The following is a 19199-nucleotide window of genomic DNA, read 5'->3' as shown; positions in this document are numbered from 1 at the left end:
CATTAAATGGAGACCAAAACTTCCACGGGCCATGACCATTAAATGGAGACCAAAACTGTCCACGGGCCATGACCATTAAATGGAGACCAAAACTGTCCACGGGCCATGACCATTAAATGGAGACCAAAACTGTCCACGGGCCATGACCATTAATTGGAGACCAAAACTGTCCACGGGTCATGACCATTAAATGGAGACCAAAACTGTCCACGGGCCATGACCATTAAATGGAGACCAAAATTGTCTTAGTGCCATAACCATTAAATGGAGACCAAAACTGTCCACGGGCCATGACCATTAAATGGAGACCAAAACTGTCTGAGGGCAATAACCATTAAAGTAAGAACAAAACTATCCAGGGGATATTAATATTATATAATTAAAAAAAACTTGCAGGGCCCATAACAAATGAATTATGATGAAAAAACTTTGTTGTTTTTATCTAAGGGCATTTTGATGTAGTTTAATTGCCACATTTTTCTGCAAAAATCATCTTAAAAACTCTGTCATCTGTAGTGTGAACAACACCATGTTATCTCAGTAAAATTTTGATATCATACAAAATGAAGTCATCTAAAAAGAAGCTTTTGTTAAGGATAAAATTTAAGTATTGTATGCAATCCCAAGCAGAGTTAATTTTGTCCATTTTAATTTTGGTCTTTTTTAACAAACCAATATTATTAATTAAGACAATTACAATAAGTTGCTTATTAGCTGAGTTACTATGGTCATGAAAAAATTATTTTAATTCTAAAATGATGTGACAATAAATATGTAAATAAAAAAGAGAACTGTTTTTGGCTGGGCTGCTAGAACTTTATTTTGTATTATTTCTGTTATTCCACAATTATAAGTTTTGTTATTTTTGCATTAAAACATCAGCAAGTAACACGTGAAAGGCCCTTTTTCACGGATCGGTCAATGGAGAATATTTTAATGTTTTGTCACATACAAAAATAAAAACAAAAGAATAATGTACATAAACGACCAAAATTACACTACTGCCATGTACATGCTTTAACATATGAGTTCATATATTAGTGATCAATGTTAAAAATAATAAATATAATCAAGGATAGCGAACAATTGACTAAGTGCCCCTGGTTTTTACATTAAATTCATGTCAACATGTGGACTCTTAAAACTGCTTAAATGTGCATGATGCAACATAACTGAGATTATATCAGGAGCCTTTTGATTGGAGTGATCCATGTTTATATCCAGCCATTACAAATATACTGAAAAATATTTTCAACATTAAAATTATGTGCATGTTCTTAACTTTGAGCTCTTAAATTTTGTACAATCAATCAATTTAAGGAGTTAAATAATTATAACTATTCTTAAATAGATGCTCAAAATCTGTGAACTAATCCCTTAAAGAATACTTTATAATATTTTATATTTTAACGTGTTTGTTCAAATGTCCGTGTGCAGCTATCGAGCAGTATCTTGTCACTGCGAGCAGACGTGTTGCTCCCCTACACCTACTACACATTTGTGGTGGAGGTGTGCACAACTGGGGGATGTACAAGAAGTCAGCCTTCCACGGCCACCAGGACTCTTGAAGACTGTGAGTACTATAAGGAGATGGCTTTTTATCGAGTTAGTTATTTTTAGCTCATCTATTTTTTGAAAAAAAATTATGAGCTATTGTCATCACCTTGGCGTCGGCGTTGGCGTTGGCGTTGGCGTTGGCGTTGGCGTTGGCGTCGGCGTCCGGTTAAGTTTTGCGTTTAGGTCCACTTTTCTCAGAAAGTATCAATGCTATTGCATTCAAACTTGGTACACTTACTTACTATCATGAGGGGACTAGGCAGGCAAAGTTAGATAACTCTGGCGTGCATTTTGACAGAATTATGTGCCCTTTTTGTACTTAAAAAATTGCAAATTTTGGTTAAGTTTTGCGTTTAGTTCCACTTTTCTCAGTAAGTATCAATGCTATTGCATTCAAACTTGGTACACTTACTTACTATCATGAGGGGACTGGGCAGGCAAAGTTAGATAACTCTGGCATGCATTTTGACAGAATTATGTGCCCTTTTTATACTTAGAAAATTGACAATTTTGGTTAAGTTTTGTGTTTAGGTCCATTTTATTCCTTAAGCATCAAAGCTATTGCTTTCATACTTGCAACACTTACTAACTATCATAAGGGGACTGTGCAGGCAAAGTAATGTAACTCTGACTGGCATTTTGACAGAATTATGTGCCCTTTTTATACTTAGAAAATTGAAAATTTGATTAAGTTTTGTGTTTAGGTCCACTTTATTCCTACAGTATCAAAGCTATTGCTTTCATACTTGCAAGATTTATGAACTATCATAAGGGGACGGTGCAGGCAAAGTTATGTAACTCTGACTGGCATTTGGACGGAATTATGGGCCCTTTATACTTAGAAAATTGAAAATTTGGTTAAGATTTATGTTTTGGTCACTTTACCCCTAAAGTATCATAGATATTGCTTTCATACTTGGAACACTCACAAACTATCATAAGGGTACAGTAAAAGGACAAGTTGCATAACTCTGGTTGTCATTGTTACGGAATTATGGCCCTTTTTTGACTTAGTAACTTTTAATATATGGTTAAATTTTGTGTTTCGATCCACTCGAAGTATCAAGGCTATTGCTTTCAAACTTCAAATACTTACATGCTATCATGAGGTTACTGTACCTGGCAACTTGAATTTTACTTTGACCTTTGAATGACCTTGACTCTCAAGGTCAAATTATTAAATTTTGCTAAAATTGCCATAACTTCTTTATTTATGATTAGATTTGATTGATACTTTGATGAAACTACTCTTACCTGACATACCACAATAGACTTCACCCAAACCATCCCCCGTGCCCTCCCCCCCCTCCCCCCCCTCCCCCCCCCCCCCTAATTTTTTTTTTTTTTTTTTTTTTTTATAAGATCATCTCACAAATGACCACCACACCCTCACACTATACCCCCACCCCACCCCCCCACCCCCCCCCCCAAATTTTTTTTTTTGATTTTTTTTTTTTTTTTTTTTTTTTTTTTTTTTAAGATCATCTCACAAATTATCACCACACCCTCACACTATACCCCCCCCCCCGATTTTTTTTTTTTTTTTTTTTTTTTTTTCGCTTTTTTGGAAGATAATGTAATAAATGTCCACAACCCCACACTATACACCCCTCTTCACTCCACTCCTCCCTCCTTTGTGATTGAAAATGAGAGTCCCTTCACCTTTAAAAAGAAAATAGATGAGCGGTCTGCACCCGCAAGGCGGTGCTCTTGTTCTGTATTGATTTAAGGTTTCTTTATACAAAAACTATTTAGAGCTAAGGTCAGATGTATTTGGTCAATGGCACTTAATAACGCTGTTTTCTGCATTAGCCATATCTAATCAATAGTTTGTGTAATAAACCACAAGCTTAATGCATTTTTCTCTTTCACATTCAAATCTGATATCATTGCCCAGAAACTATTTTTTCAAACAATTTTTCCTGTCTGAACAAAATATAATGTGTAAAAATGTTTTACTATAAAGCCATAGGTTGCTCTTTGTTTATAAAAATGTAAACAACACATATAACTCCCTCTCACATAACTCTTTTTAACACCGTCATAGATCCAGAAAGAATTCTCCCCCCTAATGCTGTATCATTGACCCCTGCCTCTGTGGAGTTGACCTGGGCGCCACCTAGTCTGCCAAACGGAGTCATCTCCCTTTACAAACTAGAGAGACGCAGGGCAGGAACTGAGGCAGTGTTTACTGTGGTTTCTGTGAAGGCAGATGCCACATTGAAATACGTAGACGAGGACAGTTCTTTATCTCCTTTTGAAGAGTATGAGTACAGACTGGTTGTCAGCAATGGGGCTGGGGATGGAACCAGTCCCTGGGTATCAGTGACCACCATGTCATCAAGTAGGTGCTTTCTTATCAGTCACATTCTGGGAAAACTGGGCTTAATACATGTGCATGAAGTGTCATCACAGTTAAGCCTGTGCAGTCCACTCAGGATATGAACGGGATGACACTTTTATGGAATTTTTTGTTTAGAGAAAGTATTGTAAAACAAAAATCTAGTCTAGGCAGAAAGTGTCTGATTAGCCCCTGCTATTCAGGGATGACTCTTTAAGCACATGCATAAAGCCCAGTATTCCCAGAACAAAGCTCCGATATGTTTTTACAACTACCTGTGAAGAAGTAAAGGCAGGAATCACCATAGGCGTCTGTCAGTCTGTTTGTCAGTCTGTCCTATCAAACAAATAGAAACTCAGATGTCTCAAATATTCACATAAGTATGCATTTTCAAGAAAACAATGACTTAGGTGACAAAAATGGTTTCATAGGGGGGTTAAATGACATGAGTTTTATTAGTGAAGTAGTAACTTAAGTATCCTTTTGTGACATTGTTCATCTGTTTCTCTTTTTATTGATACAAACTTTTCCAAAAACATTCTCTAACACCTTTAAATGCTCAATATTTAAACTTGCAGGCATTGTTGCTTATATTATAAGGTTTTGCATGTGGGATTTATGTCTTTCTAGATAAAAAATTACAAAAGTTTCTATTTTTCAATTAAAACATTCATAGTTTATATAAAGACATGCAGCATTTATGTTATTCTTAATTACTATTGTGGCAATGTTGAGTTATAGTTTTTGTAGTGTAAGCATAACAAACATTCCATCAGGATACGCATTAATTTGCAAATTAACGTGTATTATTTATATGCATAATTCCTGTTTTCATGTTGATTCTAAATATAATTAAAAAATTGAATAACCTGTTCTATCTGGCTTACTAGGTGATATATTCTTGCAATTACAAACACTGCCTCTTTCACCAGGACCGGCGGGTGTCATGCCCCCCAGGATTCAGATTATTGGCCCCACAGTCATGAATGTGTCCTGGGACCCCCCCACTGCAGCCAAACGGTCTTATCGAATTCTTCACTGTGCGTCTGCCAGAGCCCAGCAGGGAACAGAGAAACGTGTCTGTCTTGTGGCTCTTGTTTGAGGGGCTCACAGCTTACACTGAATACTCTGTCACGGTCACAGCATGTACAAGTAAGAATGATTGTTGAAATCAGAAAATGTTTGATAGCATAACTAGTTGTGTTTTTTTTTTAAATTGCTTTTGTTTATGAATGTGTACTTAAGTGTCATGAACTAGTCTGACATTTGTCTGCCCCTCAACATGAAACTTCATGCATATGTTGTTTATTCAATGTAAAAGAGCAAGAGGTTGATGTAATAAAATCCTTTGAAGAGTTATGTCCCATTGACTTTAGGCAAATTATGTATTTTGATAATTGAATATTTGTATGCTTACATTTTGTTTTGTTATAGCATCGTAGTGTTCTGTCCATCAAAGCAAGCATTATAGGAGTGAAGCATATACTATTTAGAATAATAGCATGATGTTAGTTTTGTGTATGTCACTCTATTTATAGCATTATTATAGATTTATATGCCCTTGAACTTTAGGCAAATGTTCAATACATCAATGTTAAGGTTTTTGTCTCAGTGTTTAATCAATGTAAAAACATGAATACAAAAGGTTGACATTGAATTATTCAAATGCTTTGCACCTGCTTAAAATCAGCCATTGTTGGGGCATTTGTCATCTTTAATGACTGATCTAATTAAATTTCTATTCCTATTATCTCTGTTACCATTCATAGGCTTATATGAAGTTGGATTTGCATTTTATTTTTACATGTTTTCTCTCACACACAAGGTGGTGGCTGTACCCAGAGCTATGCAGTTAACGTCCGTACCCACGCCATGGTTCCCATTGGTCAGCTGCCCCCTGAGGCAACGCCCGTCTCCCAGACTATGATTACCCTCTTGTGGGAGGGGCCAGGCAAGCCCAACGGTCCAAATGTCAGATTTGAGCTGTCCAGACTTCATATACGACAGCCACTTGATTGTTAGTATACTGTTTTTTTAACCCTTAATCTCTCAGATACCCATTTTGAAGCAGTTCTAGTACTTTTGAAAATCACATTAACCTAAAGACCTTTCTGCATAGTTCGCATTTAAAGGCTTCATTTTTGTCCCCTACCGGTTTCACCGGAGGGGACTAATGGTTTGCGCTCTGTGTGTCTGACTGTCTGTCTGTCTTTGAGTCTGTCTGTCACACTTTTCTAGATCCTGCGATAACTTTAAAAATTCTTAATATGTTTTCATGAAACTTGAAACATGGATGGATGGCAATATGGACATTATGCACGTCATTTCATTTTGTTCCTACGTCAAAAATTCTGGTTGCTATGGCAACAAATAGACTAGAAATACTGCTATAAATGGTGGTTTTCTGGATCCTGCGATAACTTTAAAAGTTCTTCATATTTTTTCATGAAACTTGCAACATGGATAGATGGCAATATGGACATTATGCACGTCATTTCATTTTGTTCCTACGTCAACCAAAAAAATAATAATCTGAAAATGGTAGAATTTCTGACAATGGTGGAGCCGGTAGGGGACCATATTGCTTGACAATAGCCTTGCTAATCATATGATACTGATTAGCAGTAACAGCACAAAACCAAGTTACTCGCAGGCTGTTGTGGTGCTTTTGAGCTGGAAAGTGTTAAGTGTATTTAAGGGACAAGTTTTGAATTAATATTTATGCCTGCAACTAATATAACAATTCATTATTATATTGTATGATTATGTATTGTTTGGATTGCTTGTCGCCAATAGCTTGGTTGTAAGTAAAGTTGTAAATCTCAATCTTGATTGCTTACTCATAAAATGTTGTGATTTATGATCCTATCTGACCTATCATCACATTGTTTTTATTATAGCTGTTATTTAAAGCTGCTTCTTCCAGTTTAATCTAAGAGCTATCTTTTAAACGTATTGCTAAATTTCATGTGTAACGTCAATTCTAATGAGTACGACTGACAATCCCCACATATGTATTCAGCAAACGTGAACTCAACTGGGGCAGTTTGGCAGAGAATCTACTCTGGCACAGAATACTTCTTCCAAGATCGCGGCCTGCCAATGTTCACCACCTATCGATATCGCATCACGGTGATGAATGATGTTGGTCAGCTGACCAGTGACCCTACTCCAGAGGTCATGACTTTTGGAGGGTTTCCACGGCGATCAGCAAAGGTTAATGCCACAGCTGTTAGTCATCGAGTGGTGGCTGTTGCTTGGGAGACACCTGGTCAGTCTTGCTACTGTTTTAAGTTGTAACTGTTTATGTATGTAAATAGAACAAAATAAATTAAAAATTTTTCCGGCTTTCGTTTAATTATTTGTTTGAATAGTTTCTTCTTTTTTGTGCAAGGAATCCTTGCCAGTGTATTTAAAAAAAAAAGAATTAATGATGATGACTTTATTGTTGCAAATTATTTGTCATATATGGTGGATAAATCTAAAGATTTTAAATCAATGCATTTAAAAGTGTTTGAGTGTTGGAATTGTTGTAAAAAACAGATGATCAACTGTTTAGTGTGCTTAAATACATGGTCTCTTCATCAAAGTTTGTCATACACCCTCAAATACGTCCTGTGCCATAAATAAAAAAAACGTAAGTCAATAGTCTGACTCAAAGTTGAGTTTTTTCTCAATTTTTGACATGAGTTTGACCTTAACCCTTTACCACTTAGATACATATTTTCACACATTTGTCGTCCATTAGAAAGTAATATTTAAATTTAAGACCTTTCTTGCTAGATTCAAGTTTTAAGACTTCATCTCCAAATCTTAGATACGGATGAGCAGCAGACAGCATAAAACCTCAACAGACAGTGAGTTACTTGCAGACTGTTCTGGCTTTATGCTGTTTGCACATAGCCATTTTCACTTTCCTTCTGAGTGGGAAAGGGTTAATGCTCAAATTGTTTATGATAAACGCTTTGTTGAGTTTTTAGTTGGATTGAGGTTGATGAGGATTATGTGCATGTTCTTGTAGCCAAGATTTGAGATTGTTGGTGAGCTGACCAACATCCTCAATAATTACCTGAGTTGATATTCAGTTTAATTTTCTGAGATAAGCACAAAATGGATAATTTTGTATATGGTGGCTCAAGATTAAGAATTACAGGTTGTGGGCTTACTTTTCCCCTATTACCCTATGTTTCAGGCGTAGTTGACCTACAAGGAAGCGTGATCAACTACACCGTTCACCTGCAAAGCAGTGCTCAGAACTACACCAAAGCTCTGGGTCCTAAGGTCAACCTGACAACCTTTGGTGATCTGAGGCCCAACTCGCAGTACAAAGCCCTTGTTACCATAACGATCAATGGTGGAGCTTATATTACCAGTGATCCAGTGTTTGTTACCACATTGGATGGTGGTAAGGTTATGATTTGTGTTCTTGCAAAACGGTGCTTAATGCTTGTGTCTAAGGTTAGGCTGTGGAGACCGCACAGGCTAATAAGGGATGATACTTTTCACTTTTATGAAATTTTTGTTAAACAGAAGTCTCTTATTAGCAAATATAAAGTTGGAGCAGAAATGTCATCCCTGATAAGCCTGTGCAGACTGCACAGGCTTATCTGGGACAACACTTTATGCACATGCATAAAGCTTGATTCTCCCAGAGAAAGTTACACATGTATGCCCAAAAGCCCTCAAGCCTTTCATACATTAATATACCAGTTTTTTTTATCCCCCTCCATAGGCGTAGGGATATTGTTTTGGCGTTGTCCATCCGTCCGTCTTTCTGTCTTTCCGTCCGTCCATCCGGCACTTTTGTGTCCGGAGCCATATCTTGGAAGTGCTTTAGCGGATTTCATTGAAACTTGGTATGAGTATGTTTATGGATTATAAGAGGATGATGCACGCCAAATGGCATTGTAAACCATCTGTTAATAACAGAGTTATGGCCCTTTGTATCTTGAAAAAATGCTTTATTTTGTCAATAGCCATATCTTGAAAGTGCTTTGGCGGATTTCATTGAAACTTGGTATGAGTATATATATGGATAAGAGGATGATGCACCCTAAATGGCATTGTACACCATTGGATAATAAGGGAGTTATGGCCCTTTGTATCTTTAAAAAATGCTTTTTTTGTGTGTGTCCAGGAAACTTTTGTGTCCAGAAGTATATTGGCGGGGAATATGAATTCAATGAATTTGCTTGTTTAGTAAGTATTGTTATATATTAAGTTTGATGATAATCAATAACTTGAAGTTTGTGGAAGTGTCACAAAATAAATTAGGATGAGGAAGATAAACAAACATTTTAGATTACGGCTTGCTTTATGTTTGATTTTGCTTATTTAGCCCCTGAAGGGATAGACACGCCCACCCTGAGTATCGTCAGTGAGACAGCGATCCGTGTGTCATGGATGGCCCCAAAAATTCCAAATGGTGATATCACAGGCTACCATATCTACAAGAACGGAGAGAAAATCGATACGGGACTGACTGTTCCAGGCTCCTATGTGCTAACTGGCTTGATGCCATACACTGTGTATGAAATTAAGGTACAGGTTTAATGGCTGCTCTCCCTTTTTTGTTTGCGAAACGTTTGTATGTGTTCCTTTTGATTTGGATATACATGAGGTTATGTCTGTTTTCATTTCATACTATGCATGTATAAACAATATTTTGTCAAAAAAGTACAGGGCTGTTTTTTTTATATGGGTTAAGTTCCAAATGAATTATTATGTCACTTTATATTATTTGCTTTATTTTAATGTCAAATATTTAAAAAACAGAAAAATAATTAAATCCAATTGATAGCAGTTAAAAAAATCATGTTTGTGTTTTTTTTTTAATGTTTACTTCTTTAGCCAACAAGAATATATTGCATTTGAAAAAATTGGTAAATATTTTGATAACTAAGAAGCATAACACAAGAAAATATCCTGACACTCGACTCTATTTCCCACAAATGCTAGCTAGAGGTTTGGTATGTGTTTGATTGTGGACTCAATTTTCCACACATTCCAGCTCAAGGTTTGTACCGTGTTTAACTTTTTATCCCACACTATATAGCTGGAGGTTTGTATTGTTTTGATTCTATTTCCAAAACATTCCAGCTAGATGTTTGTACCTTGTTTAACTCTATTTCCAACTCATTATATCTGGAGGTTTGTACCGTGTTTGACTCTATTTCCAACACATTATAGCTGGAGGTTTGTACCGTGTTTGACTCTATTTTCCACACATTCCAGCTAGAGGTCTGTACTGTGCTTGACTCCATTTCCGTCTCATTCTAGCTGATAGTCTGTACTGTGTTTGACTTTATTTCCCACGCGTTCTAGCTAGAGGTCTGTACTGTGTTTGACTCTATTTTCCACACATTCCAGCTAGAGGTCTGTACTGTGTTTACTCTATTTCCCACACATTGCATATAGAGGTCTGTACCATATTTGACTCTATTTCCCTCACATTTTAGCTAGAGGTCTGTACCATGTTTGACTCTATTTCTCTCACATTTTAGCTAGAGGTCTGTACCATGTTTGACTCTATTTCCCTCACATTTTAGCTAGAGGTCTGTACCGTGTTTGACTCTATTTCGCACATATTCTAGCTGGAGGTCTGTACCATGTTTGACTCTATTTTGCACACATTCCAGCTAGAGGTCTGTACCGTGTTTGACTCTATTTCGCACACATTCTAGCTAGAGGTCTGTACCATGTTTGACTCTATTTCCCACACATTCTAGCAAGAGGTCTGTACCGTGTTTGACTCTATTTCCCACACATTCTAGCAAGAGGTCTGTACAGTGTTTGACTCTATTTCCTGCACATTCTAGCTAGAGGTCTGTACCGTGTTTGACTGTGTGAAGAGCGACCCTGTTCTGGGCTCCACTCTAGAGGCCCTGCCCAACACAATAGCGGCCCCTAGGGTGCTTCCCCTTGACCCCCAGCAGATAGCTGTGACCTGGCAGCCCCCACTGAAACCCAACGGCATCGTGCTGAGATACGATGTCTGGAGACGTAGCATTAAACAGTGCTCAGAAATGTATGTTGGTCATCTTGGATAAGTGAATGATATCTCTTGAATTTTTAACAAATATAATATTTGTTTTGTAGTAATTGTTTTAGAAAACAATAATTTAAATATACAATGAATGATAAGAATGTGATTGCATGGTAATATTTAATAATTACAAAAAAAATACAAAACATTTTTATATAGCGTTTTTTAGTATAAATGTCTAGCACAAGAATGCCATTTGATAAATATCATAAAGTATACAAAATGGTTTGTGCCATTTTAATTAAACTCTGATTCTGCACCTAATCAATCAGTTGTTTGACTGAATTTTATCCCAAACTTTCAAGATCAATTAAAATATCTTTATTCCATTTTTTCTATAATCAGATGCAATACAAGTTATTATGTATGTTTGTGTTGAACATTTCTGCTAAATGCATTCAGCTTATTAAAGGGTCTCCTTTGAACTGTTCGAATGTTACTTGTTTGTTAATAACGCATCTTATATCCTAACATTTCCAGCCCCCAGGCCACACTGAGTCCAGAGCTTACCAAGTGTACGTACATCAAGTGTGGCATACTGCAGAATCTCTGTGGCTCAACATGCTACTCAGGAACCAGGGTAAATCAAAGCTATAATTAATGATTGTTTTTATAAATTCATAATCATTATAATACCATATCCTGTATTTTACTTCATGGTTAAATAGACAGATTTCATGCATTCAAGTTCAAACGCTTTAAGGTTTTAGTCACTTCCAATTATCTGATTTGATACCATTTGTGCGTGTATATTTAATAATTATATTGCTTCTTTTTTTCAGCTATTTAATGGGATGTCTTTGTAGTTCCAAAAGAATGTCTTGTTAAAGTGAAACTAAAAAGACAAACTACAATGTCCATATACTATATATATCACTTAATTACTATTGAATTCTTTGAATTCATGATAATGAATGAAGTTATGCATATTATGCCCTCTTCAAAGAGTTTATTGCTTTCCATCTGTCGGTCTATCTGCTGGTGAGTGGTCTGTGGTATACCACCAATAGGCTGGTCTGGAGCTATGCTGGCCACATATGGCATAAGACCCATTTGGGCAGTACATGTATGTGGTTAATTAATTATTCTCAACTACAGTCCAACCTGCCAATAACGACCACTCGAGGGATTTGGTCGTTGTGGTCTTTGTTCACAGGTGGTCTTTATTCGCAGGGTTGATTGAAACTTTGCAAAATATGCTAGTTGGCTTTTAACAGGTACCGTATGATGTATGTGCTCTATTGTTTAAATGTGTGAATACTAAAGCATGTATAATGTAAAAAGGATTGAAATCACAGTTGTGTTTTATATTTACATGTATTATTTCAATTTCCAAACATAAACTAACGAACTAACGCTTGGATGCCATAATGGTTAACTTTAACTGACAATTTACTTATCTATCATCTATGCGCGTTGTATCATGGAGAAATTTAAGAAAGGAATGCATTTAAATTGTATGTGTACAATTTGCATTGTAATTGTAAAGTAACCGTAAATTTCCTTTATAAGTTGATATAAGCCCCAAACGTTTGATATTTTTGGCAATTAGTATATAAATAATCGCGAGCCAATAAAATAAAAAAGGCAACTTCTTACACCTTCGTCAAACTGCCAAATGCATAAAAGAAGCAGGTGGCTTTCAATAAGCAATGTGTGTTAAATAAACAAAAAAAACAGCTATCGAGTAAACTGTCACTTGCCAATATCTCCATAGCGACCGACCAGTGCACTGGTAAGATGTTTATCACGTTACTATCACAGCATGATGGCGGTCATTGTTTTATTGACAGTTGTGAAATCGTTAATTGTTATGATTGAAGTGGTCGTTGTAAGCCTCTTTCAAGGAATACAAGATTTTTTATTTTGCAAACCGATGACAACGTACAAAGTTTAATAGAAAATCCTTCAAAAAATATATTGTCATTGTATTAATAAGTTAGTGTATGCTGTTTTGTCAAATCTAAATTATTCGTTATGAAACGTTATATTATGATAATTAAAACGATTTTGTTAGTCACTTTTGGGAATGTAAAATGGTGGTCGCTGGTCATTGACGTGGTCGTTGTTAGCTATCAAATTCGACTTTGGGAATGTAAAATTGCGGTCGCTGGTCGTTGTTGGCAGGTGGGCGTTATTCGCAGGTACAGAATATAGTGAAATCGTTCCGGGGGAAATCAATGTGGTCGTTATTGACAACTGGTCGCTATTCACAGGCGGTCGCTCGGGCAGGTTGGACTGTATATACAAGCCAAGTTGTGTGAACATTTTCCATAGGACAAAGCTGAACAGTGTGGCTCCAGCTGTTCCTCTTAGGACAAAGCTGAACAGTGGTGTGGCTCCAGCTATTCCTCTTAGGACAAATCTGAACAAGATGGCTCCAGCTGTTCCTCTTAGGACAAAGCTGAACAGTGTGGCTCCAGCTGTTCCTCATAGGACAAAGCTGAACAGTGTGGCTCCAGCTGTTCCTCTTAGAACGAAGCTGAACAGTGTGGCTCCAGCTATTCCTCTTAGGACAAAGCTGAACAGTGTGGCTCCAGCTGTTCCTCTTAGGACAAAGCTGAACAGTGTGGCTCCAGCTGTTCCTCTTAGGACAAAGCTGAACAGTGTGGCTCCAGCTGTTCCTCTTAGAACGAAGCTGAACAGTGTGGCTCCAGCTATTCCTCTTAGGACAAAGCTGAACAGTGTGGCTCCAGCTGTTCCTCTTAGGACAAAGCTGAACAGTGTGGCTCCAGCTGTTCCTCTTAGGACAAAGCTGAACAGTGTGGCTCCAGCTGTTCCTCTTAGAACGAAGCTGAACAGTGTGGCTCCAGCTATTCCTCTTAGGACAAAGCTGAACAGTGTGGCTCCAGCTGTTCCTCTTAGGACAAAGCCGAACAGTGTGGCTCCAGCTATTCCTCTTAGGACAAAGCTGAACAGTGTGGCTCCAGCTATTCCTCTTAGGACAAAGCTGAACAGTGTGGCTCCAGCTATTCCTCTTAGGACAAAGCTGAACAGTGTGGCTCCAGCTATTCCTCTTAGGACAAAGCTGAACAGTGTGGCTCCAGCTATTCCTCTTAGGACAAAGCTGAACAGTGTGGCTCCAGCTATTCCTCTTAGGACAAAGCTAAACAGTGTGGCTCCAGCTATTCCTCTTAGGACAAAGCTGAACAGTGTGGCTCCAGCTATTTCTCTTAGGACAAAGCTGAACAGTGTGGCTCCAGCTATTCCTTTTAGGACAAAGCTGAACAGTGTGGCTCCAGCTATTCCTCTGCATCTGCCCTCTAATTAGACCAATTAGGCCTTTATAACAGACAGGGTAGCTTTTAACCAGAATGGGCAAAACTGCGAGTTAGTCCGGAGCTACACTCGTCACATACGGCATAAAACCCATTTTCACCATGATATGACTCATATGAGCCTCGGTCTGTGGAAACAGGGCTTGATGCACATTCAAAATCATCTCAGATTAGCCTGTGCAGTCCGCACATCATTGACAACATTTTCCGCTTTTTTGGAATTTTGTGTTTAAAGGAAGTCTCTTCTAACCAAATATCTGGTTTAGGCTCAAAGTTTTGTCCCTGATTATCTTGTGCGGACTGCACAGACTAATCTGAGAAGACTTTTTTAACTCATGGATTAAGACCTGTTTTCACAGACTGAGGTTCATATATTATTCAACTGTTTTAATACAAGGTGTGCTGTGACGGTGTGCTACACAACAGTAAAGATGGCTACCAGTGCTGTGGTAAGGGATATGTCCCCATGAACAACAAGAGTGACGTCTGCTGCGGCGGTGTATTCCAAACCTTCAAACCCGTTCACGTCTGCTGTAATAACAGGTAAGATTAGTTTAAATTGTCAAGTGTTATGTTACTTCTACTAAATGTTCTTCTATAAAAAAGTAGATGTGACCTTAAAGATTTCCTTCTGTCATTTCATATCAATAAATGTGTTACTTTCTGTTTTAAATGTGATGGATGGTAATTGCTACCCAATTTCATGAAGGATTTTCTCATGGAACTTTTACATGCATGCCAATCACAGCCATAAATTTCTCTGTTTCAAATTTCATATGATGTGAAATTTTCATGGACATGTCTGACCCATGAATTGAAGTATCTTTTACTTCCTCTGAGATTTCTTCTAATAAGTAATCTGTTTTGTCTAGCCCATGCATTTAAATATAATTAAGTTTGAATACAATCATATCAGGTATAAATATATGTAAGTGTGTGAAATTCCAGGCATTGGAATGTGATTGTGTGATCCTCCATGTATTATAATGTGATTGTGTGATATGATGGTGTGATATTCAAGGTATTATAATGTGAGTGTGTGATTTTCCAGGTACTATAATGTGATTGTGTGATATTCCAGGTGTTAGAATATGATCATGTGATATTCCAGGTGTTAGAATATGATCATGTGATATTCCAAGTATTATAATGTGATTGTGTGATATTCCAGGTGTTAGAATATGATCATGTGATATTCCAAGTATTATAATGTGAGTGTGTGATATTCCAGGTGTTAGAATATGATCATGTGATATTCCAAGTATTATAATGTGAGTGTGTGATATTCCAGGTGTTAGAATATGATCATGTGATATTCCAAGTATTATAATGTGAGTGTGTGATATTCCAGGTGTTAGAATATGATCATGTGATATTCCAAGTATTATAATGTGAGTGTGTGATATTCCAGGTGTTAGAATATGATCATGTGATATTCCAAGTATTATAATGTGAGTGTGTGATATTCCAGGTGTTAGAATATGATCATGTGATATTCCAAGTATTATAATGTGAGTGTGTGATATTCCAGGTGTTAGAATATGATCATGTGATATTCCAAGTATTATAATGTGAGTGTGTGATATTCCAGGTGTTAGAATGTGATTTTGTGATGTTGAAGGTAGGATTATGTCATTGTTTGATATTCCGGGTATGATCAAGCATGTGTTTGTATGTTATATCAGGTACGAGCATGTGATGCCAGGCAATATCTGCTGCCCTGACAACGCTGAGGACAGGGTTGCCATAGGAACAGGTGATGCATGCTGTGGCACTACACCCTACCTCACAAGTGGCTCCCAGGTCTGCTGTAATGGTATGTGATTATAGTAAGGTGGTGGTAGCTTTTCAACAGAAATGTTGCAGTCATACAACATATCAACCAGATATTTATTAACAATGTTTTCTGTATTACTTGCTTAAACATTTCCTGTCTTTGTACTCAGTTATGTATATGCACATCTCTTCTTTGTGTTTTCATGCCATAACTTTTTTGAAGGAAAAACTCAAACATTAAGAGGAAGTAAATCAATCATGAACTCAAGAAACTTAATTGTAATATTGTTTTGAATGACTATCTGCTGTATTTCGCTTTCAGAAGTCTTATAGAATTTTAAAGATTCAAACAGGATCATATTTTATTATTAATGTTCTAACGCTTTGTTTTGGGATCAAAGCACATGGCATAAATGCTTGTAATGACATTGTAATGACATAGAGCCGTCGTGGCGTAGTGGATGTGGTGTCTGCCTAGCGATCGGTAGGTCATGGGTTAGATCCCCACTGTGGGAGCGTTCGTAAGATCTCCCCATAGACACCAAGTACTGGTTCTAGTTCCAAGAAACGGACTTGAGAGTGTTTCGAAATAGCCTTAGGCTTTCTATCGCGCTAAAGTAAATAGTTTTAAACTAATGACATTGTATACATGATGCAAAAATCAATTGATCTTTTATCACATTGCAAAGTTAATTTGCATGACAGGTCAGCTGCATGAGCGCCTTAATAAGACCTGCTGTGGAGGGGCTATGGTTGCAGACACCATGCAGTGTTGTGGGGACGTGACTGGCGGACAAGCGTACTCTCGTGTTGACAAATACTCTTGCTGTGGTCAACAGTATGTTCCTCAAGACGCCAGCTTGTGTTGTAGCAGCGATACTGGGCATGTTAAGGTAGATTCATTCGAGTTGCAACATGCGAAAATGGATCATATGTCATAAGCAATCAGCATAGCTCAAGATCAGTCTGCGGAATTGAGCTGGGAAGGGAGCTGCCTTGTTCATTTGAAAGTCACGCATGGTTTCATGGACTCATTAATGGACAGGGATGCGCAGCTTGACAGGCCGGTCTGTAGATACGCTGCCTGCTTTTGGCATAATGCACATTTTTTCATGATGGTGCTCATAAAGTGTGCAAGTTAGCTCTCTTAAATTTAGCATATAAAACAGAAATTTAATCATAATTATCACAAAAATCAATAACAGCATCAGAAGAACTAGACATTTTAAGTAGCACTGGTATGGAAGTATGATCATCAATCACTGAAACAAGATGTTTCAATTGTATCCCAACACTTAAATTTATTAACTATAACTAATGAAATATAAATAGGATAGTGCCTTCCAACTGCAAATGCTCTCAACCAAAATCTTAGCCTTATCTTTGACATCATTGAAAAAGAACTCTTTTGTTTATTTTTATCATCCATTGAGCTTTCAAAATTTAATATACCTGAAAACAAAATTATACATAGTGTGCTAGTAAGCGTATTTGATGGTTCTTACCTCCTCCTAACCATTTCAGGTTCACAAATATTCTAGCCCTGCTGCCAAGATCTCAGCCAATGAGAAGTGTTGTGGCATGGAGGTGATATCAAATGGACTCAGCTGCTGCAACTTCGTTGGTTACAATTCTGCCACACAGCATTGCGCTGATGTATCGAGCAATCAATCTGGTGAGACAGCTGGCTTGTTTTCATGGGCCTGTTACTTGTATGATTGATTATAATTTGTCTAAAAAACTGAAATGCATAAAAAATGAAATGCTTAAAATGTTGCTTTCAGAGCAAAATATACTTTATAACAGGTTTTGCGGGAAAAAATGTATGTATTCATTTCTTAATATTTTTGGCAACAGCCAAAATCGAGTGTTAAATGAATTTAATTTTTCAATCTTGTTCTTATCAATGCCTGTGTGTTGTGATTTGAGTGCTGTTAATGTAATTTTTATTGTTAAGGAGCCACACTCAGTGAAAATAGTGTTTAATGCGTGTGCGTAAAATGTCATTCCAGATAAGCCTGTCCACACAGGCCAATCAGGGTTCACACTTACTGCTTTTATTGTATTTTTTTGTTTAAAGAAGTCTCTTAGGAATAATGTAGCTAAGCAAGAAAGTGACGACCCTGATAAACCTGTGCAGACTGCACAGACTAATCTGGGATGACAATTGACACTATTTTGCATTAAACCCCGTATTTGCAGACTTGGTGTTGCTCTCAAGAGTGTTTCAATAAGTCTGAGACTTTCAATGCAGTCAAGCTAAAATAAATAGGTTGAAATAATTGCGTTGCACCAACAATTCTCTTCTTCTTATTACTACCATTCCAGGATGTGGCACTGGTACTGTCTGTCCCATAGTGCTGAGAGGCCAAGCCTTTTGTGACACATGCGACTTCAACCTGAGCACGCACACCTGCGGCTCTATCCTTGGTTACCATAGCAACCAGCCAACGGCCGCCCCTCCCCTGCCTACGGCAGACTGCGTTGTTAGGGAGGAGAATATCTTCTCTGGACTGCGCATGGATTTTCTGGGTATGATAATAAAATAATTATTTGGTTTAAAGAAATTAGATAACTTATCTAAAATAAACTAATTGTTCACCAACTTTGACTACCAAGCTTAAAAATGCCATCAAATTATATAGTTGTATGTATATTTGTTAATACAATATGAATGTTAAACTTAGTTTGTCTTATACTTGCAACAGTTTAATACATAAGTATTTTAATATTGCAATACTAATTTTATTGAGTATCCTACGTCAAAGTGGCTTTACCACTGTTCTTTGGCATCGTGTTTATTTCTCTCTTCAAGATGCTGGTCTCCAGCCATACTCACAGTATGAATACTCTGTTGCCGTGGTGAACAGTGTGGGTTCCACCCGCAGTGATTACACCCGCATACGGTCCCTGCAGGCAGCTCCCTCAGGACTGAGGGCCCCTAATGCTACCCTTGACCCCAGACAGCTCTACATGATCTTCCTCAGCTGGGAAGCGCCTGCGCAACCTAATGGTCTGTATGTCAAGCAAAATGGGTATGCTCAGTTTGTAGACGATGGCCGGTCTGTATGTAAAAAAAAATTGTATGCTCAGTTTTAGACACTGGCCAGTCTGTAGACAAATCTTAAGCCAGTCTGAAGACAATCTTAAGCGAGACTGAAGACAATCTTTAGCCAGTCTATAGACAATCTTAAGCCAGTCT

General features: G+C 37.5%; 1 protein-coding gene across 1 annotated transcript in view; it reads left to right on the top strand.

The window, feature by feature from the left end:
• The window catches only part of LOC127872110 (usherin-like), a 122254-nt gene that overhangs the window by 80593 nt on the left and 22462 nt on the right, over positions 1-19199 (top strand). The window contains 16 exon segments of the mRNA XM_052415438.1: positions 1438-1573; positions 3605-3901; positions 4831-4895; positions 4897-5050; positions 5724-5915; positions 6921-7169; positions 8091-8303; positions 9237-9439; positions 10717-10925; positions 11424-11523; positions 14619-14764; positions 15907-16037; positions 16703-16890; positions 17522-17672; positions 18326-18529; positions 18813-19010. Of these exon segments, the coding sequence (XP_052271398.1) occupies positions 1438-1573; positions 3605-3901; positions 4831-4895; positions 4897-5050; positions 5724-5915; positions 6921-7169; positions 8091-8303; positions 9237-9439; positions 10717-10925; positions 11424-11523; positions 14619-14764; positions 15907-16037; positions 16703-16890; positions 17522-17672; positions 18326-18529; positions 18813-19010 (2836 nt within the window).

This window comes from Dreissena polymorpha, chromosome 3 (genome assembly GCF_020536995.1).
Source record: "Dreissena polymorpha isolate Duluth1 chromosome 3, UMN_Dpol_1.0, whole genome shotgun sequence".
NCBI classification, from domain to species: Eukaryota; Metazoa; Mollusca; class Bivalvia; order Myida; family Dreissenidae; genus Dreissena; species Dreissena polymorpha.
The sequence above is the reverse complement of the archived record's forward strand: the minus strand, read 5'-3'. Positions and strand labels throughout refer to the sequence as shown.